The sequence below is a fragment of the Leuresthes tenuis genome, unplaced genomic scaffold, assembly GCF_036924035.1.
Source record: "Leuresthes tenuis unplaced genomic scaffold, fLeuTen1.0.hap1 SCAF_8, whole genome shotgun sequence".
Taxonomy (NCBI): Eukaryota; Metazoa; Chordata; class Actinopteri; order Atheriniformes; family Atherinopsidae; genus Leuresthes; species Leuresthes tenuis.
Window position 1 is genome coordinate 3,291,570 of NW_027325362.1, and position 22,148 is coordinate 3,313,717.

At 41.4% G+C, this 22,148-nt stretch overlaps 2 protein-coding genes across 3 annotated transcripts in view; both read left to right on the top strand.

Annotated features, from left to right (window-relative positions):
• LOC140312732 (NLR family CARD domain-containing protein 3-like) overlaps window positions 1-22,148 on the top strand; it is a 329,873-nt gene that overhangs the window by 275,192 nt on the left and 32,533 nt on the right. The gene's annotated exons all lie outside the window — the stretch shown is intronic.
• Window positions 1-22,148, top strand: part of atrnl1a (attractin-like 1a) — a 274,339-nt gene that overhangs the window by 46,747 nt on the left and 205,444 nt on the right. For both annotated transcript variants that reach the window (XM_072390520.1, XM_072390521.1), the window contains exons 2-9: window positions 6,777-6,860; window positions 8,208-8,321; window positions 9,063-9,191; window positions 11,119-11,327; window positions 13,522-13,696; window positions 13,783-13,870; window positions 17,808-18,054; window positions 21,056-21,239. In XM_072390520.1, the coding sequence (XP_072246621.1) occupies window positions 6,777-6,860; window positions 8,208-8,321; window positions 9,063-9,191; window positions 11,119-11,327; window positions 13,522-13,696; window positions 13,783-13,870; window positions 17,808-18,054; window positions 21,056-21,239 (1,230 nt within the window). The remainder of the gene's footprint in view (window positions 1-6,776; window positions 6,861-8,207; window positions 8,322-9,062; window positions 9,192-11,118; window positions 11,328-13,521; window positions 13,697-13,782; window positions 13,871-17,807; window positions 18,055-21,055; window positions 21,240-22,148) is intronic.

Consider the following 22,148-nt stretch of genomic DNA (forward strand, 5'->3'; position numbering starts at 1 on the left):
TTGTCTGAAACACTCTGCTTCTCACCTACTCATCGTTGTGACTGTGTGGGTTTATGTCCCAACGGCCCACAGCGACTCACAGGGAGGTTTCCTCCCTTTTAGATCAGAGCTTCACCTAAAAACTACCAGCCAGGCCAGAAATCTGGGTGTAGAGATGGACTCTGAACCTCCCAGACCCCTCAGGTCATCTGGATCCGGTTCTTTATCAGTTCCCAGAGTCAGAACCAGACCTGGAGAAGCTGCATTCAGCTTCTATGCTCCACATGTCTGGAACAAACTCCCAGAAAGCCCCAGATCAGCTGAAACACTCAGTATTTAAGTCCAGGTTGAAGAAACATCTGTTTTCAGCTGCATTTGAATAAAGCTCCAAATTAGCTTGAGTTTCAAAACAGAATTATATCTTAACTACTGATTTTACCTTTCGTTTCATTTTATTACATTTTCATTCAATCTGATCTTTATTGTTCTGATTTTATCTGTAAAAATCTTTAAATCATGCTTTTTATTTCTGTTTTAATGTCTCTGTAAAGCACTTTGAATCACCTTGTCGTCGTATTGTGCCTTTAGATGCTTTACCAACTCATAAAGAGAAATCTTCAGTCTGAACTTTGTGTTCCTGTCGCATGTCTGCAGGAAAATAAGTGGCCATTCAGAAATATGAGCACTGGTCTGTGGTTATTTTACATTTTGTCTTCATACCTTATTTCCTGGCAAATCAGTTGGTGTTTAAAGCCAAGATGAGTATTTTTCTCTAACTCAAACCAGGTATTTTATTTTCAAAATGGCAGGACTTAAAGGTAAAACTGGAGGAGAAGAGTTTGTCACGCAACTCCACATTGTACCCATTTCTGATTTCCAGAGACATAAAATGAAAATGACAGAAGAGGGTAGCTTAACTTCCTCATCAGAAAGCTTTTCTGTCCTGAAAAACTGTCCAGTTCTGCGTGTTTTCAGACCACAACTCTGCCCAAACTTGATCAACCGCAGAAGGATGCAAAGGACAACTCAGTTCTTCTTATTCTTCCGGTTTTAGTAAATAATGGAGTTGAATAGAACAGGATCAAATAGGCTGATAACCTTCAAGAAACAGAAAAGTCATTCATTAGTTTAAAATGAATAAATAAACCAGTCAACATTTTCCCTCAAAATGACCCCAGTTCCTTCATTCTCAAGCTAACAAAGTAAATCAACTTAGGATCTCAACCAGTTACATAAAGCATCATTCTGCTTAATTAAATTCACTTAAAGTTTTTCAATAAAGTTTAAATTAGCCTCAAAGATTATTCAACTTAAACTGTAATTTACTTAATAATAATTGACAACAGTCATGGAGAAGCATGACCTCATCGCAGAAGTTGCTTCTTCCTTCCAGTTGCGTCTCTTAGGTTGATCAGAAGCTGCAGTCCTGCAGGTTTTAGATGTTTCCAACACACCTGACTGAGATCAATGCCTCATTAGCAGGTTTGTGCAGAATGAAACAATCTTTTGAAGAGATTAATTCACTCTGAATCAGGTGTGTTGAAGCAGGGAAACATCTGGAACCTGCAGGACAGCGGCCCTCGAGGACCGGAGTTTGACATCCCTGCTTTAGGTTGATCAGAAGCTGCGGTCCTTCCAGGAGCAGGTGGAGGCCAGCTGAGCTGCATCCAAACCTTTAGTGCCGTGCATTCCCAGTGGGTGCAGGGAAGCATGGTCCTGTTAAGGCTTCCTGTGTCGGCGGTCGCCCTCTGCAGGTGTGGAGTGCAGATTTCCGTGTAAATGCTCTTGAAAATGAGTTGAGATCTGACACACTTGACCTCCTGGTCCTTCAACCCAAGGAGGTCCCACCAGTAGCATAATGTACTGGATTCAGTTGTTGCTGCTCTTCAAAGCTCTTTGATGCTTATATTTCATACCCATCAGGTTTGACTCAGGTCAAATCTTATATTTGCTTGTTCTTTTCCAAAATATAGTTCTTAAATGTCCTTTCTTCGGTCCTCCTGGTTGTCTTCATAACAGAGGAATTTGTTTGAATGGTTTTAAAGGAAACCGTCTCACAACCACAAGAGTAACAGTTCAAACTCCTCCAAACAGCATCTGGGTTGATTCTAAAGTGAATGCGATTAATCTTGTGCTCTCAGCGTCTCCATTTTAACAGGCTGATGATCAACTATCACAAGGAACTTTTTTTTGTCACCTTAGAACTTACAGAAGACATCCAGGTCATGTTCAGCTTCTTTAAACACAAAGATCCTCGTCTCACCCCCATATTAGCCCACAGGGCGAATCTAATGGCTCTAAAGTAGCTCTTCTCTATTTCTTAATGTTGTGTGGACACCTCTGACCACCTGGTGCCTGTCCTACCACAAGTTATTTCTCAGGCCAGTCCCAGAGTGCTTACAGCAGATTCAGTCGTGTATCTGAACAAGCTTCTTTGCTTTTCCTCCTGATATATAATCTATCAACTGTGATCGATGAACACTGAGTGTCTAAATGAAAATGTTTGCTGTTAAAATCTTCAAACAGCTTCCTTTAGTGTGCAGTTGAGTCAGGTGCATCTCAGGTGAAGGACAGTCAGCCATAAAAGAGTAAAAGAGGGCTGGAGCTCACTGGTTGTTGTGCAGTTGGTTTTATAATGCAAACAGACTAAAGAGTGGACACAGAATGAGGGCATTTATAGGTAGTTTGACCTCATTACGAGCCTATTGAGCAGCCAAAACAAAGGTGAGGCTGAGCACGAGCGTCTGAGTAAGAGACAAAGAAACTAATTCTACAAAAATGACAAAAGATGCAAAGATAAGTGTGGGCCTGCTTTTGTCTTGCTGCATGTCAGCGTTCCCACAAAGCCCAGAGTGACACTGCAGGCGTGGATAAGATACAGTGAGACACTGTCCAGCCCGAGCCAGGCTGCGATGTCTTCACCGCCTGGGATGGCATGTTGGGCACACATGTGAGCGTGTTCGTTTCCACCTTTTTCCCTCTGAAACAACGCCGCTTTGATGGACAAGCGCGACCTCTTCTCAACGCACACGTCACTCTTTACGGCTATTACCGAATATGTCATGCTGGGATCTCTATGGCAACAGTGGCGTGTCTTACCCTGACATTAGTGGGATGTCATGTTTTATCTGTCCACAGGCAGACTGCTTTTCTGCTGAAAAATGCTGCCTTCAGTCAAGGCTCAGTCTGAGGCTTCGGTTATTCCTGAAAAAAAAAAAGGATAATCAATAAAATACTGATGTTCTTATACCAGCAGAGAAACACAAAAGACAATAAGTGAGACGTGAATTGTGATTGTTAATCGTGTTAAGAGAGAAGATAAGCCGCATTAAGCAGAAGTTAAATAAAGAATGTGTGTCTGTGGTGCATGAATGAGGCTGTTTCCCATTTGGCCACGTTAGTGAACTTCATGTTATGCAACTGCAAGCACAGAAACATCCACTTAAAAGGAGAGTTTTATGCACGCAATGCAGTAAGTGTGAACACTGCATATCAGGTGTTAATCCTACAGCGGCAGGTGGTGTGAATGATGCTGTTGTGGTACTTCCTGCTGAGGAGAAGGGAAAGTAAGGTGACCTGAATAAGGGTTCAAACAAGGTTAAACTGAACTTCTTTTAAGAAAACACTGAAAAAGACTGGGAGGAATTTATTTCTTGAATACTCACTGTAAAAACTGCAGAAGTAAGAAGGACACAGAATGCAGCCTCATGCCCATAAAAGAAGATTCAAGGTTATAAGAGAAAAACAGGCTGGCAGACAAAGGGAGCGGACTGAGGTGGAATCCAAAGCAGAGCAGCAACACTGCAGGGAAGGTGCAAGCGGCTGGAAAATATATCACGGTGCACAGATACCAGAGAGAGTGGAAAGTAAAGCTGCCTCACCAGAAACATCCTGCAATACAAACTTTTCTTCACATCTCAACTCACAATGGGTGTAAATCATGAAATGTCACCGTATGAATCACGGCTGCAGAGTTCAGTCTGACAGAGTTCACCTGACTTTGCAGGAATCACGACCCAGAAATACTAAAACGATGAAAACGTGAACATATTGATTCGTTATAAACTTAACCATGTGATCCTATAGTCTAACCCCAACCATTCACAAGTGACAAGGAGGTAGAGAAGTGCAAGATGGATCTTTAATGGAGAAGCACGCTCCACCATTGCTTCTGTCCACCTTCAAAACATTTGTGATGAAATCAGCAGAGTTGAACCCTAAAGAGACATTGAAGAATGGGACAAGAGGTGTAAACTGCTTCCCTATAAGGAACTGAACAAGGAAAATGTGCTCATTGTACAGATTTTTATCATTCCATAAGCTCATAATGTGAAACAATAATGTGTTGCACAGTGGACCAACTTTACACATTTTGTCTTGGGGTTGGGTTGATATAATGTAAGCATGAAAATGGTAACACTGTTCTAAGTTAATGTCACAATCCATGATAGCCAGAGCAGACGGAGGACCCCAAAAACAGGGCCTAACAGGACAGGAGGTGGGCAAATTAAAAGTGATACCATGGCAGGAAATCCAAGGAACTTAATCACAAAAAAGCAAGAAATAGATTTATGGAGAAAACACAGGCCGGGCAGGACACTGGCAGAGAGCAGGCAAAAGCAAGGTGCACTGGGGCAGGTGATTAGATAAGTGAGTAATAAGTACAGCAAACAGCTGACATGGGGATTTAGCTACAAGGCAGGGATATGAGGACGATAAGGAAGTTTAAATTGAACAGAATGCCCAAAAATATAAGACTAGTTTACTGTTTATCAGTGAAACAAATTATTTGCACATGTTACAGGTCCTGAGTGTCAGGACTGATGAGACTGATTACAACAAACCTGTTTCCGTGTACAACATTGATGCTTTATATGACCTTTCTTTTCCTCACTCGTAATAATTACGTTTATCACATCATTTTACTTTGTCATCCTTCACTTCAATAAAGGCAACTAAGTGCATTAAACAGGATTAATTAACTGTTATGAGCTTTACTGCATTTAACTGCATATGGACTGGTCTAAACATCTCCATTTTTAACTTACTACCTATCAAAACTAGTATAACCAGACTAGTATAACTAATGTAGAATTTAACATGGCATTCTTTCAACTTTAACCTCAGAATTCCCACACTTAATGAACAGAGAATGGTTTCTCTCTTTACTTTTAACTTCAGCTGGACTTACTTTACTTTCAGTGTCACTAAATAACATTCACTGAAGATGATTTAAACAAAATCATTAGAAAACTCCCAAAACCGGAGTTGGTAAAATATCGCGGTCTTTTAATCACCAAGTCCCGCGAGACTTCCCCGGCGCGGGCTAGCATCCTGCCAAGCTAACCCTCTGCTGATAAAACTTAAATATATTAGCAGAACGGTGCACATAAACCGTGTCAAAGTACCATCTACTACTAAAATAATCTGTAACCATTTTACAACATAGTTCTGGTGTGTTTTCACCGTGTACTGACCTGAAGATTAAATAAACAGCCGAGAACAATGAAGACCGGAGCGCTGCTGTTAGCATCCAGATTGCGTCTACGGTAAACAGGAAGTCCGCCCCGGAAATTAACCCAGGTTCCACTTTACCACTACTGTTCTCACATTAAGCTCAGGAAAGCACTAAATACAGGCAGGTTAACATGCCGATATACAAACAGAATACTATTTGTTCGTTTTTAAAAAGTAAAAACCTTAAAAAGTAAATTAATTTTGAAAACATTTCAAAATGACTACATAACCAAAAATATGTGGTGACCCCTTTTTTTAGGTGCATCACACACATATAGCACACAAACAAAATGCTAAATAATGCTAAGTTGAAGAAAATAAGTAAGCAGCATGCATCAAACCTATGTGGCTTGGTCCATAGAGCAGCAAACAGAGCAGGGAAAGCCTATACCAAGCTGAAAGAACTGGGGTGTGGGTCTTCCTTCCCCATTGAAAAGTATGAACTCGCCCTCACTGCAGTGATCCTCACTGTGGTTATCATCACTGTGGTGATCCTCACTGTGGTGATCCTCACTTGTCAGACAGTCAGATGTCACTGCTGGAGGCAGTTTTTGGTGCCTTTTGGAAACATGCAGGGTTAGTGCTGTGAAGAAGTATACTTTAAGCTAAATTCTGATATTTTCCTAACCCTAACCAAGTCATTCTGATGCTGAAATTAGCTTGAATTTCCATGTTAAAGGTGAAGCTCACACTAAGCGTTGAGTCCTTTGGTTGTAATTTGAATCCTGTATGGCACAGTTATTGTTGCCTATATATCAGACAGCACACTTCTTCTCTTCCATTTCCTTGTTTGCCACCCTGACATGTCCGGTCAACACCAGTACAGCAGTAAAGATTTAACTCACAGCGTCTGTTTCAGACAGCAGGACAACTTTTCACATTGATGGGGAGCCCTTTGCATCAGAGAGGGACGCTTAATCTTGACTGTGAATCTGTATGTGATGGACTGGGAGTGAGAGCAGGCTTACAAAATGTCGAGCACTCTCACAACTTGCCATCGGCTGATTCTGCATGCAGGCACTGCAGGACAGTGTCATATTTCATCCAGTGATACTAAATCAAAAATTAAGTCCAGTTACAATTACATGTCCCATGATCTGACGACCGGAGAGTGCCCCGGATGTAAGAATGAATCTCTTTGTTTTCAAGGGGTCATGAGATGAGTTGTGTTTTACGTTTAGGGGGGGCACAGAACCAGCCCACAAACCCCTGACCTCTCAGTTTGCTTCAAGATAAACTGCTAACCTCTGTGATTTTCCTCTCTGTGCCTCTCTCTGCAGGTTGACAGACCTGTCAGGCTCCCTCACAGATGGCCCAGTTAACTATAGGTACAAGACCAAATGCACTTGGCTCATAGAGGGATAGTAAGTACCAATGTTTTTATCCTCCACTTATCACCATTAAATTTGCTGCTTCCACTTGGATTAAACCTCTGTTTATATCTGACTTAAGGGCTTCAGATAAGGGGAGCTTTATTACAGCGTAAACAGAGGGAGATTCTCTATCAGTGGAGCTGTTGAGCTCCAGAGTTTCTTTGTGCCCATTTACTCAGAGAGGCATGCTTCACCATCTGAATGCACACAGTCATAGCCATGTATTTATATAAAAAGTGCTCCATTTATTGTTTTTTTCTCCTTATAATGACAAGCTTACAATAAATGGTCCACATCCCCATTTAAGATTCAAATAACAACTGTAAGCATTATTTTCACATCTGGAAACAATACATTCCCTGTGTAGTGTTGCACATTTAACAGTCTCTGCATCCTCTGCGATGTTAGGCTGGCTTTGGAAAAAGCACTAAACGTGTTCATAACCTCTCTGGGAAATAATAAAGGACAGCTACAGAAATATATTTGTTGAATATTTCAGCCACACCAGAGTATCTCTCAGGGAAGAAAATGGTCTCTCAAGTTTAGTCACGCTCATTTTATTTACAACCCAGTAACACAAATTTGCCTCAAGTATCTTGTAAATCTTGACTGGACACAGTACAATGGTTCACAACACTGCCTGCACACACAGATGGGACATTTGTGCATGTTTTTGTGCAATCTTCATGATTTTGCTGTCACTGTGACCTTGATTGGTGAAACATTTAGATTTGTCTCTTTGGTGCAAGTAAACTCGAGACCAACGAGCCCATAAAACACAATGCAGCTCAAAATAACATTTTATTATCATTCCCTTTTATTGATGGACTGTCGGGAATGCTGGAGGCAGAGGATTCAGGCTTTAACTGAGTTAAAGAATGAACTGTGGCTGGAGCAAGACTAACAGAGCCCATGATCTGGAAGAAGGTTGTGGTAAAACCAGGCTTTGATAAAAGCAACCCTCCTGCTCATCTGTCAACATTCCTGTAATCAGAACAAAGACACTTATTTTATGTTCAGCTTGAGCTGAGGCTGCACTTCCTCATATTCCTTTCACATCCCTGGTGTTTACCTGACAAGGTCGTATGATTTATATGTTCGACAGACCTGGGATTAGAGCTGATTTCTGATGTCGTCTGTCAATCTGTAAACACATAATAGCTGCAGCTCGTAGAAGAAGGAAAAGGTTTCAGAGGCAGGTTTGTCACCAAATACTGGGCGAAAACACAGATGTTATGAATAATGTGAGCATCTTCAACATGTCAGATGAAAATCTATATTCATCAGTTGTATTTTTGCCCATTTCTGATCCATTCTGTGCTCTCTCCGCCCTCCCAGTCCTAACGCAGCACTCCGGCTGCGCTTCAATCACTTTGCCACAGAGTGCAGCTGGGACCACATGTACATCTACGATGGAGACTCCATTTATGCGCCCTTAATTGCTGTCTTCAGGTGAGCGGCTGCTATTCTGAATAGAAGGGGTGTGTGAGGGAGGAAATGTGAAAATAGCTTGAGTAGCCTTTTCCCCCTGCTTCAAAAGCTCCAATAAATGTGCACTTATGTGGGCAAATGACTCGATATATAGCCAAACAATGGGCTCATAATTACACAATACCACAATAAAAGAAAAAAAATATTGCAATTACTTACATTATCCCTGAATGGCACCTTATTGCATATTTAGCATTTTTTTATCTTCTTTTTGTCTGTAAGTGTGGGGGTGGCTCTTTGTCATTTCACACATTAAAAACAGTAACACTACAGTAATTTCTGCTCTTACTCATCGGGGCTTATCTCCTGTTAAACGTTCAGTTGCACTATTACAAGAAAAAAAAATATGGCACTCGATTGTGCACAGCCTTGCAGCATTATTACCTACATTAAGTAGGCCCAGAGTTGCTTTACACCATTAAAGAAACAAATCTGTAGCTGCAGGAGGGGGGGGGGGCTGCTCAGCTGCTCAGTCCCTGTGCAGGGAGGGGGAGTATTTGCAGTGCATTGCTTCTGTTAAATATGATGGGCCAAGCAAATAAGGAAGTGCCACCTCTCTGGAAAACATGCAAGCTGCAACACTTTTCACTTTAAATCAAATTTTTTCCATAAAACACGATGCATTTTACTATCGCTGCTTTTCACTGATGAGCTGTCTGCCTTTCTGTGTCCCATCTGCTCTCTGCTGAACTCTTTTGTCAGTGGGCTCGTGGTACCTGAGAGCAGAGGGAGTGAGACGGTACCAGAGGTAGTGACGACGTCCGGCTATGCTCTGCTGCACTTCTTCAGCGACGCTGCCTACAATCTGACTGGTTTCAACATTGCCTACTCGTACGTCTGCACATCATCCCTACCCCTGTCAGCCTTTCTGCCCCAGCTTTGAGCTTTCATTCCACACTCTTCAGTGTTGTCTTTAGTGGAGGTTAGCTTTAAAAGCTTTAAAAACGACTGGATAGTGTAGTGGTATGATTACTGCCTTCCATGTGGGGGACCTGGGTTCAAATCCCCTGCATAAAAGGTACTATCTCCAGTAGGGGTCCTTAGGCAAGACCCCCTTAACCTAACTGCCTACCTGTAAGTCGCTTTGGATAAAAGCTAAATGCATAAACATAAAAGTACTTGGTTAGATTTAGGCGCCCATTAAGAAAATGGTCACCAAAATTGGATCGTGTCCACATAATCTTGCTATTTACCTCAAAAATAACTACAAAGAGCTAACTATAATATAACTACAAAGCAACTTGTAAGTCGCTTTGGATAAAAGCGTCTGCTAAATGCATAAACATAAATATAAAAGTACTTGGTTAGATTTAGGCGCCCATCAAGAAAATGGTCACCAAAATTGGATCGTGTCCACATAATCTTGCTATTTACCTAAAAAATAACTACAAAGAGCTAACTATAATATAACTACAAAGCAACTTGTAAGTCGCTTTGGATAAAAGCGTCTGCTAAATGCATAAACATAAATATAAAAGTACTTGGTTAGATTTAGGCGCCCATCAAGAAAATGGTCACCAAAATTGGATCGTGTCCACATAATCTTGCTATTTACCTCAAAAATAACTACAAAGAGGAGTAAATCCTACTGGATCTCCAACTCTCCACCTTGATGTTACATCATTCCCAGCTCAGAGTTCTGATATGCAACTTTAATGCAGCATTTCAGCTGTTTGTGTATTTATGTCAGTAGAAAATGCTGAAAATTGGCTTCGTGTTCAAAGTGCTTTAGATAATTAGCATAAAACATGTTTTTTTATTTACATATAAAAAGATGAAGCATTCAAACTGCACATAATGATGCTGTCAGCGCTCCATGTCCACATTTTTTTGTCCACGGGCACAAACCAGGTGTGACAATAATGATAGCCTGCGTGGAAAATTGAATGACGTGTGGGACACATGGGAGGAGTGGGAACAGTTAGTGTACGATCACACAGCCACAAGCCTCCGAGGACACACACAGAGAGGAGATAAAGGTTGTCATGGCGACCTCGTTACAGTAGCAAGCCAGCTTTTTGTATTAACAAAAAGATGATTTCTTTTCATTTGCATCTGGTTCTCTGCTACTCCCGCCCGGCCCAAAAGTCTTCCGATCTGAGCATGTTGATTCACGTGACAGATAGAAACAGATAATGTTTGGAAGATTAGAGTCTCTGCAATTATTTCTTTCTATTTTTAGTCTTTTTCTGTGTCCTTTCGGTCATATTGATGAACCATCTCTTCTGAAATCATGTGGCTGGTCTTCTGTGTGCTGTTGGTCCTTGTTACACCACAATCAGTTTACTTTTCAGCCTCTTAAAGCGTTTAAGGTTGATTGGAACAGGATGCAGATATATCTGGATATCAGGTAAAATAAAACTTCAAATGAACACCATGCTCTGTGGAACATTCCCAGCAGTATTTGAAGTGTATTTTGAGTTATTTTTAGCTCCAATTTGGCCTCCACCAAGGCCAGCTGGTCAGGCTGTGTAAAATGTGCCTATGGTTACAGTTTGAAACTAACATTATGAGCGCACTGGAGGACTGAACCATCCAGTTATTTCACATAATGTTCAGTAATTTGAATGATTTTCAGCATGGCTCTCTTCAATAACTCTGGAGACCATCAATGCGAAACAACTGTATTTGCTTCGACCTCTATTAATCTCACGAGGCGTCTACAATACTTCAAGGCTTATCTAAAAATATCTGCCCAGTCATAGGCTGCGTTGCGGAATAACCTTGAAGATGTAACTCGCCCTTCTGTCTCCCTCAGGATAAACTCTTGTCCGAACAACTGTTCGGGCCACGGCAGATGCAGCGCTGCAAACTCGGTCACGGGTCGCGTGTACTGCGAGTGCGAGAAGTACTGGAAAGGAGAGGCCTGCGACATTCCTTACTGCAGGGACAACTGTGGCAGCCCGGATCACGGCTACTGCGACCTGACCGGAGAAAAGCTGTGCGTCTGCAACGACAGCTGGCAAGGTAAACGAGCAGCAGGAACAGTACGAGCGCCACCTATTCTCACAGCGAGGGCCGCATTATCCACGAAGAGGGTCTTTTTTATGTCTATTCTGTTCATATTTAATGTGAAAAGTGAATAAAAGGGAAACAAAAGGGGGAGATAAAAGCATCCTCATGTTTATTCCCAAAATAACCCCTGATTCAATATCATTTAATGTCATAAAGCAGTGACTGTGATACCCTGCAGACTTCTGAATCATCATTATTATTATTATTACTATTACACACTTCCTTTTTCAGAAGAATACTTTATTATGAAACAGCTAACTTAGATGAGTATTCACTGGCAAAGCCTGCTTTGTTCTGTTTCTGCAGCTTATATTTCCCATTAGGTTTCCTTTTTTGTTGAGGACAATTCACCCCCAAACGGCCGCAATTAATGCAGAATCTTTAAAAAAAAAGCTTTTAAATCTTCCAAAGCGTCCATCCCAGGCTCATGGCCAAGCCTTTTAGATTAATATTGTACCACTTCATTGATGAAAACTGTGTTATCTTTCATAATATTAATGAAAATAATTATATTTCTAATTCAACTCCACTAAATGCTGGGAGGTTGGAACAGATGGTGAAGCGGTGCCCTCTCCTGGAGTCACGCTGTCAGCACAAGCAGAGAGAAGTCACGTTGAAAGGATAAATCCTTTCAAAGTGGATTAAATATTAAACCTTCTGAAGATTCATAATTCACCTTTTACCCTGACAGAGTGATTTCTGCCATGAAGCAAATCCACTGACTTATTTAAGCTCTTACAACATATGCATCTTTGTAATATAAATATAATCATATATAAATTATGCTTCATCATCCATTATTTAAATATAGTCTGTTTTAATATTATTTAAGGTATTCGGTTGTTATTGTGCATTCAAATATTTTTTAATTTGCCCATTTAGGGACGCCGCGATACTTATATCAGCTTATCTGTGAAGTTAACCACTTCCCATAAAATAAACCATAAATGAATAAATAAATGACTCTCAATGATCAACCCTAAACACATAATTGCACCAACGCTGCAGTTATGAGCATAAAACTTCATTTCTCCATTTATTTGAATTGCAGTAACCTTCCCTGTAAGTTTAAAGTAAAACTGAAACAGGAGGAGTCCACAGGAGGGGTGACGGCATATTTTTAATTTACAAAGACATTTTTCAACTGAATTTAATTTTATGATATTTTATTGATACCCAAAAGCAAAATTATATTGCAATAGTATTAATTTTTTATGAAAGATCTGCTATTTTCATAGATAGATGCCAAAACTATTCCAATAAAAATCAGCTGACAAACATGTAGAGAGTGGAAGTGGAGCAGAGAGAAAGGTGTGGTAGAAATGATCTATCTATCTATCTATCTATCTATCTATCTATCTATCTATCTATCTATCTATCTATCTATCTATCTATCTATCTATCTATCTATCTATCTATCTATCTATCTATCTATCTATCTATCTATCTATCTATCTATCTATCTATCTGTCTATCCATCCATCCATCCATCCATCCACCCATCTATCTGACAGACTTCAGGACAGGAAGGTGTTTGTATGTATGTCTGGTAATGAAAGATGGCCACAGAGGAGCCATCAGGTACGCAAACAGCAGCTACCGGTTGCCATAGCAACCTTTGTCTCCCAACAAAAAGTATGTTTTTGAGTTCTCACATTTGTCTCCTCACCCCCTCCATCCATGCTGCAGCGCGGTTTACATCAGTGATGAAGTGTTTTTCATTTGTTTCTGCTTCTCGTTTCTGTATTCATTACCTGCTGAATCATTTATCAGGACCCACCTGCGCCTTGATGAGCTTTAAAGCCTGTAAATGCTCTGCTTTGTGTTTGTTTCATTGAGATGATACATATTCAGGTATCCCAGAGTGTAAAATAACTTAGGTTTTATATCTGTCATCACCAGCTGTGACTGATTCTGTTTCCCTTTGTTTTGCCAACTTTCAGTTTTGTCTTCCTTTTCCATGAAATACCCAGAAATATGTGAATATAAAGCTGCTGAGCAGGGACTTTATCCGTGTCAAATCTACCACTTTATTCGTTATAAAATAGACCTTACTGGTGAAATGTGTCACTTCAGTGAGAGAACTTGCATCCAAAGCTGAAAGTTTCCTGTCTTGGGGGCTGTGGTGTCGCTCTCTGTGCCTCAGGTCCAGACTGCACTCTTCCTGTTCCATCCACCGAGGCCTACTGGGTGCTGCCCAGCATCAAACCATCGGCGCAGTCTCTGGGTCGAGCGTCCCATCGAGCCCTGACGCATTCTGGATTGATGTGGGTGGTCGGAGGCTACTCTTTTAACTACTCCAACTATCACATGGTCCTCAAGTAAGCTGCATCTGTGTGACTCAACGTTAAGCTGACTGTGCAGCTTTCATGGCTCTGATTGTTGAGGTTTTGTTCTTTCTGCACAGCTACAACCTGGACACCAGCACTTGGGACGTGGTGCCTGTTAGCAGCGGCCCTCTCTACAGATATGGACACTCTCTGGCTCTCTACCAGGTACTACAGACACTTTTGCATTGCAGGAGATTTTCTGGAAAACGCTGCATGAGTTTGAATGACACAACAAGACTCTCTCTGATAGTTTGCTGCTCTGCAGCATTCAGGTGTTAATGTAGCGGGTTTTTTTACTCTCTCATTGCGTTGTGTACTTCATAGAAAAAGGCCTTCACTGTTGGCAGTTTGCTGTTTATTTTGGACATCTGGTAGCAGATTAATACAGTCAGTCGCAGTTCCCTCACACACAATAAACATCTGAAAAAAAGGTAAAATGAAAAGAAAGTGCAGGTTAGCTAACAACATGCGCACTAGCATATAAAACAAACATGGAGCTCACACTCCTGCACCTACCAGGGAGACAGCAAGGTCCGACTGCTGCTCTCAGCCGGGATGCATGACCCTGACCCACAGGGGTGCTGCATTCAGGTACCATAGGACTAATAGGTTTGTGTTGTGTGATGAGTCTTTTTTATGGCAAGTGGAGTCACACTACCCCTCAACTCCGTGACATTAACACGATGCCAAGGAGGAAAGAATCATCAGCAGTGATCTTAGAGAAGCAGCTGCTGCTGCACATCAGTCTGGGAAGGGTTATAAGGCCATTTCCAGACTACCTGGAGTCCATCCTTCTACAGAGAGAAAGATTATTCACAAGTGGAAAACATTCAGGACAGCTGTCAATCTTCCCAGGAGTGGACGTCCCAGCAAGTTCAGCCCAAGGTGAAAAAGCCCAGAGCTACATCTCAGACTCTACAGGCCTCAGTTAGCATGCTAAAGGTTAAAGGTCACCCCAAGGTGAAAAAGCCCAGAGCTACATCTCAGACTCTACAGGCCTCAGTTAGCATGTTAAAGGTCAAAGGTCATACATCTCAGACTCTACAGGCCTCAGTTAGCATGTTAAAGGTTAAAGGTCATACATCTCAGACTCTACAGGCCTCAGTTAGCATGCTAAAGGTTAAAGGTCACTCCAAGGTGAAAAAGCCAAGAGCTACATCTCAGACTCTACAGGCCTCAGTTAGCATGTTAAAGGTCAAAGGTCATACATCTCAGACTCTACAGGCCTCAGTTAGCATGTTAAAGGTTAAAGGTCACGCCAAGGTGAAAAAGCCCAGAGCTACATCTCAGACTCCACAGGCCTCAGTTAGCATGTTAAAGGTCAAAGGTCATACATCTCAGACTCTACAGGCCTCAGTTAGCATGTTAAAGGTTAAAGGTCATACATCTCAGACTCTACAGGCCTCAGTTAGCATGCTAAAGGTTAAAGGTCACTCCAAGGTGAAAAAGCCAAGAGCTACATCTCAGACTCTACAGGCCTCAGTTAGCATGTTAAAGGTCAAAGGTCATACATCTCAGACTCTACAGGCCTCAGTTAGCATGTTAAAGGTTAAAGGTCACGCCAAGGTGAAAAAGCCCAGAGCTACATCTCAGACTCCACAGGCCTCAGTTAGCATGTTAAAGGTCAAAGGTCATGACAGCACGGTTAGAAAAACTTTCAGTCAGGCGCTTTTGTTTATCAAGCAAACATTCATGCAGGATTTGTACCTCAGACAATTTAAAGCTGAGAAACTTGCTCAATACTAATTAGTCTTCTGTAACAAATGAACAAACCATAGATTCTCCTGCTGAAGCTTCAATGATTGATTACTTTCTAATGAGCGATGAATCAAATGACACATCTGTCTTTGTAACTGGTGAGAAGCTTTGATGCTATTTTGACTTTGCATTGATTATTCATCATTAAAATAACTTGATAATGAAAGGAAGCATCTATAATCACAGCTTGAGGTGTGGAAGTATCGGGACACTTGCTTACTTTGTAGGGAGGGAGTCATTTGATAATGAAGAAGAAGAAGAAGAAGAAGAAGAAGAAGAAGAAGAAGGAGGAGACTGAGGAAAAGTATCTCTTTTCTGCTGTGGTGAAAGTGAGGTTTGATATGGAGGAGGTCAGACTATTTGTCTGAAGCTAAGAGATGATTTGAAGCCAGCGGTAGGTGTTGTCTGGTTTATTGTGAACTTTAACTTCAAGCCATCTTTAAGATGATAATCTTCAGAGATCAGAAAGCTCAGCCCTGAAATCTTTACATTTTAATCTGAAAAGCGCACTATTTTCAAGAGATTTCTGTTCAAATTAATGTACAAAGTCAGGTGCAAAGACTGGCTTTTACAACTTGAAAGATACAGAAAATGAGTGCGAGCTGAGTTCTCATTCAGCTTTTAACAAGCAACTCTAAGAAAAGCAGTTAAGCACTGACATTGATGAATAAGTCAAATTCTAGTTGCATGTTGTGCCCACAAAGTTTCTGCCTCTACAACTGTGACAGTTTGTGTATCATTCCACCTGATACCCTCCATGTCTTTCACCTCTAAAACATCCTCTGTGACTGCTCAAAATCAGTTATACAATAAAACCTCCCACTTTTTTATGGAATATTTTGATTCGTGGATGTCATTTGACTCCATCTGCTGTAGATAGTTTTTTAGGCCTGACACTTCTTCTTTTGTCCTCCACTTGTCCAGTTTTCTTTATATAACTGTTATCCTATCAACATCTATGGAATGAATAATTAAAAAAACATTTATTTATCAATTCAACCAACACATACAGTCATTTAAAACAATTATTTTGAACAGGTCAACAGATTCTTATGATTTCTGCCTCTTCTGCTCTATGAACATCAAGCTATATCATAATTTTTATGTTATTATATCATCTCGCCTTCAAGGTAATTGAATTATTTCTGTTTATTTACTTAACTGCTGTTAACTTTAGTGTGAATTCTCTAATTTTAGTTCAATGAAATCCCCTATCGTCTGTACTGATGAGTACTGGATTCTGATTGGCTGCAGTGCATCGATAAACTCCTTATAAGGAAATACCAAAGTAGTTCCCAGCAACCTGCCTTTTCACCGTTCTAAATTAATGCGCTGCAGCGCAATTTGTGGCAGTTGGTGACGGTTAGTGTAGCTCAATATTAAATTTAAAAAAAGAGAACAACGGAATATCACATTTACATCACAAAGATGTGTTCCTCAGTGCTAAGTTTACTGAAAACTACTATTTCTACATTTAGAGACTAGCTTCAAGAGCTACAATCCTCCTCTGAACTACGTTTTAGCATAATTTCACACCCCGTTAGCTTCTTCAACGGACACTACAAGGCTTTTAATTTGTTTGTGGAAGTCTTCATGTGGATTTGGGACACCAACATGGCTGGATAGAAAGGTAGCGTTACTGCCATGGCTCTCGTTGCGTGAGACACGTATTTCAACAAGTTCTCACGCTCACACGTGGTATTTCTCACGCTGAAAAAAATGTGTGATATAAATTTCTCTGGCGCGCCGCTATCGCTATGGAAACGGAAGGAAACAAGCACATCTCCCAGGAGTCAGAGCAGAGCAACACTCACAACCAGACTAATAATAATATAAGTAATGAAAGACCTGTTTTTAACTTGGTTTAAACATATTTATTTCTTTTAAACTGAGGCATAAGCGGGATGGCATCTGATGAGATGAAACCCAGACATATTTCAAGATATTTTCCATCAGTTTAAAGGATCAGAATGCAAATGGTTTAAGAAATATGGCTTATAAAAACGTTCCTGTGCTTCAAATTGCCGCAGCTTGCGGGTAAATTACACCACCTATGGGTAAATAGTCCATCTAACTGAATGTGAAACAAAGCCTTTTTAAGATAATCTGCCTGTTTTATAAACTAATAGTCAAATTTTTAGAAATAGTCATCCAATATAAACCTAATCAAAGTGAGTCATAGTCTCAGTATCTTTAACTATTTGCATTTATGAAGCAAACTGTTGAACACCAAATTTCTAACCTTCCCAAAACCAGTCAGGATATCATCTAAATGTCCAAAAAACTGCTGCAGGTGTCAAAGTGCAACGTTTTCGTGACAAAAGTCGTCTTTTTCTCTCTGTAGGAAGACATCTACATGTTTGGTGGGAAGCTGGAGGCAGGGCCTGGCAACATAACGGATGAGATATGGGTGTTCAACATCCCCAGACGCACCTGGTCACCACGAAAACCAAACCCGCCGCCCCCTTACGCCCTGGAGGGTCACACGGCACATGTGGTGGAGCTCGCCAACGGCGAGCCGGTGATGCTGACCTTCTTCGGCTACTCGCCAATCTACAGCTACATCAGCAAGGTTCAGGAGTACAACATCAGTAAGTTCTTGAGTGAATGCGTTCTTGCTTTTCATTGATTCAGTTTCTCTAACATACTCAGACAGATTTATATGCAAATGACATGCCTGAAATCAGTCGATCCACTGAGCGCCACCTTTTCATTTTTCCTTCAGATGTGATGCAGGTGAATCTCTTATTTATACCTAAACATCTCTAAAATCTGCACCTTAAAGGGGAACTCTGGTATTTTTAAACCTAGACCTTATTTCTGGCATGAAATAAACTGTGCTGCAGGGGGGCGTCTGACATCATCCCAGCAGACGAGTGTGTAGAAATCCCTCTATAAGCCCCCCGATAGCCGCCAATAACAACAACACGGCAGCTCTGAGCTAACAGAGCTATAGCACACGTTCATTCATTCATTCTTCTTAAAGTATTGGTGAAATAAAGACAGATAATGCCTTATTTAGAGGCTGCATCCTCTAAGCCCCGTTCACTCTGTTATATGGATCTCGAGTTATCTAAATATCTTCCAAAGGACGCCGACTTTCACCAAACTGTTCTCGGAGAGTAGATGAACGTATTTCATGCCAGAAATAAGGTCCAGGTTTAAAAATACCGGAGTTCCCCTTTAAAGAAAGTCAGTCTTATTGTCTTTGAGTCATATTTACTTGGGGGCTTCTGTGGTTTAAAATTTAATAGACAAACCGACTTTTGTGTGAAGTGGGTCCATAAAAAAGCTCATCAGTCGCTCCTCTTGTGTCGTAGCAGAGCGACTCTCCTTTTAGCCACTAGATGGCGGTGTTGTAGTTCTAAAAACCTCCAGCTGAAACTGGAGCCAAGCGTTGGACGCTTTCTGGAGATGAAAACACAGGAGTTTAAACGGCTTCCACAAGATGCTCAACACAAACTGAAGGGCAGCACCACAGACTGCACAGTGTGGTCATTAAGAAGAGGTGGCACCCAGGCCAGAGTGTCAGGGAGAAGACGACCATTAATGAATCAACTGCTTTCCCTCACGCTTCCTTCCTGTCCTCCAGTTTTTCTGTCTTTCTCCCCCTTCCTAATCCCTCTTTCTGCACCTTTTCATCCCCTGCTCACATCCTCTTTGTCATCTCTTCTGTCTTTTTCCTTTCATCTGCCAGCCTCAGTCTCTGACCCCCTCCGTCACAGCTCCCCTCGGTCCTCTCCGTCCCCCGTTCGTCTCCCTCACCTTTTCCTCCCTTCTCTCCTCTCATCCGCCTGTCACTTTCATCTCCACCCACCTATATCACTTTCCTCCCTTCTTTTTTCTCACTTTGCCACGGCGCAGGTCTGCACTGAGCATCATTAGGCTTCAGAGGAAAGAGTCCAGCTGAAAAAGAACAGTGGGGAGTAGAAGCGAAGTGTAAAATGTGAGGTAAACGGAATTAATGACCACTCGGAGAGGCTGGCATAAAGCAATTAGCTGCCAGGGATGAGTTAAGATATGACCTTCTACTTCTTCATCATCTGTTCACAGTAGTCCATCTTTGTTACGGTTCCTCTTTGTCTTTTTCCTTTTACGGCTGATCTTTAATGGATACCAACACTGATATAATGTAGAAACCGTTCAGCTTATTTAGGTTTGTGCAAAGGGACATTTGCTAGCTGAAAGATAGACTTTGTGTTTGATCTAGACAACAGAGACGCTGTATTTCAGTTGCGGTGGGGTTATGTGGGTCAGGGCCTCCCTCCTCCTGGGAAAAAGCTGCAGCTCTCAGCAGTTTGTGTCTGTAAGTAAGTCAGGCATCAGTCAGAAGTGAAACAACTCTCAGCTTCACAGGTGAAACGGAGCCATCATGTGTCTTATTCTGCATCTGTGGGGGCAGGAGGTTTATCCTCAGTCATCCCAGGTTTCTGAAGGTTCAACTATTCTTCGAGAGCTTTACAGTTGTGTGTTATTTAAGAATCGGGACGCTTTCTGGACAAGTTTCCGGCTACGTTAGCATCAACTGAGAGGAGGAAACTTGACTCTATTCTGCAGCTTGTTAATTGCAGAGTTAATCTCCTTATTCCTATCTTTTCGGTATAAGTTGTCGTGTCTTTGCTGCAGCAGGCAGCGTTTGGAGGAACTCTGACGGCGAAGCTAAGCTAGCTTAAACCTCGACTTAAACCTCAGACTGTTGGTCACTATTTTCTCAGCTTTCATTTTGTTCATCATTATTTATTGTTTCCTGTCACTGATCAACTGAATTCAGATGGTTTTATCCCAACATAGCAGCTGTGGGTCTCAGTTTTCTTTCAGTTTATCTATAAACACGTTCTTTCTCGTCTTCCTTCTCTTTTCTACACATGAAACCAATACTCTGCGGCAGCTCTATACATTTAAACTGTTTCACTCGAGTCCAGACCGGCATCAGCCTGTAAAAGTTTGTTTTTAAGATATTTTTGTTGCTTTTTCTTCACTTTTTAAAACTTCTGTTCAATTTGTTTTAAGAAGTTCTCCCCAAAGTGTTTTTATTTATTTATTCATTGTCTTAAATTGCAGATTTTGCTTCCTTTCAGCAGACAGATTCAGGCAGATTTTTCCTGTTTGATGTGATATAACAGCATTTTCATGACATCAGGGATTCAGCTGAATACATCCAGACTCTACCTACATTCGTGCAGATTGAGTTCAGAGTGTCTCTGGTCACGTGACGGCACACTTTCTCAGGCTCCTGAAGCTCTTCCCTGCAGGCTTTGTGCTCCTCTGCCTTTGTTGATGTAATCCCTGCTTGTTTTTAAAATGGCTCTGTGTACCTGAATTAATCTATATTTATCAGACTGGTATAACGTACACTATGGGTTCTTTTAAATTCAATAAACTCTCATTTTCTTTGGCCTCTCAGACCGTTTGGCTCACTCTCTTGTTCTCCCTTCTCCGTCTCACCTCAGGAATTGAAAGTGCTCAGCTTTTTGGCATGAAAGTGAAAAGCCAGACCTGCCAAAGCATCAGAACCTTTTTAAGTGATCAGCTTTGATTTGTGGACTGCAGTGTTTACTCCATTAATCAGCCCTGTCTGTGTTTGTGCCTCAGGGTCGAACTCGTGGCAGGTTGTGTCTGCCGGAGGCGCCGTGGTTCAGGGAGGTTACGGCCACAGCAGCGTGTATGATGAGGCCAGCGGCTGTGTCTATGTCCACGGGGGATACAAGGCACTCGGCAACAACAAATATGGCCTGGTGGACCACATGTACCGCTACCACGTTGGCTCCAGAACATGGTGAGAGCACAGAGCATTAATGCTGCCACAAGCCTCATGTTGTGAGCAAACATTTTGGTGCTGAATACATAGAAATGTCCAGAAACCACAGCAGAGACACATCAGCTGCCTGTCAACTCCACCATTACTGACGTAGGTCATAAGCAGGGCGGATTCTGAGACGACTGGCGTCTACATAGATGGTTTTTTTCCAATAATACTGTCACCCTTAATGCTGTTGACCACTAATGCTGCCCAACAGGTGATTGGTTGGTCAGGCGCTGGTCACCTGTGACGGCAGTCAGTGTGATTTGCAGGTTATGGCTGCAGCAGCAGTTTCCATTTCCTCTTTTTTTAAACATTGCATTGCCTCAGAGTTTGTATTTTTTCTTAGATATGACATCCAACCTGTTGCTTTAAGGTTTCAGATGTTTCCCTGTTCCAGCACACCTGATTCAGATCAAGGCATCATTAGCAGGTTTGGGCTGAATTTAACAATCTTTGAAGAGATCCATTTCATCTGAATCAGGTGTGCTGAGGCAGGGAAACATCTAAAACCTGCCGGATGTGGACGTCCCTGCTCTAAGGTATTTAATTCAATTCAATTCAATTCAATTCAATTTATAAAGCGCCAGATTACAATAATTGTCATCTCAAGGCACTTAACCAATTCATTGTAATCATAATCCAATTAATTCATATAGAGCCAATTCAAAAAATAATATCCTAAGGAAACCAACAGATTGGACCGATTAGATATTTGAAAACAGAAAACACTGACTGATCTTACTGTCTTTATGACTTGAAAACAGTTTTTAGCTGATTGTCCTCCAATCAGAAAGTCAATAGTTGAATTCCCTTTAGTATGTGCCGTCGGTCAAGAGACTGAACACTGAGTGTCCTCCTAAAAATGATCATCGCAGCTTGTTG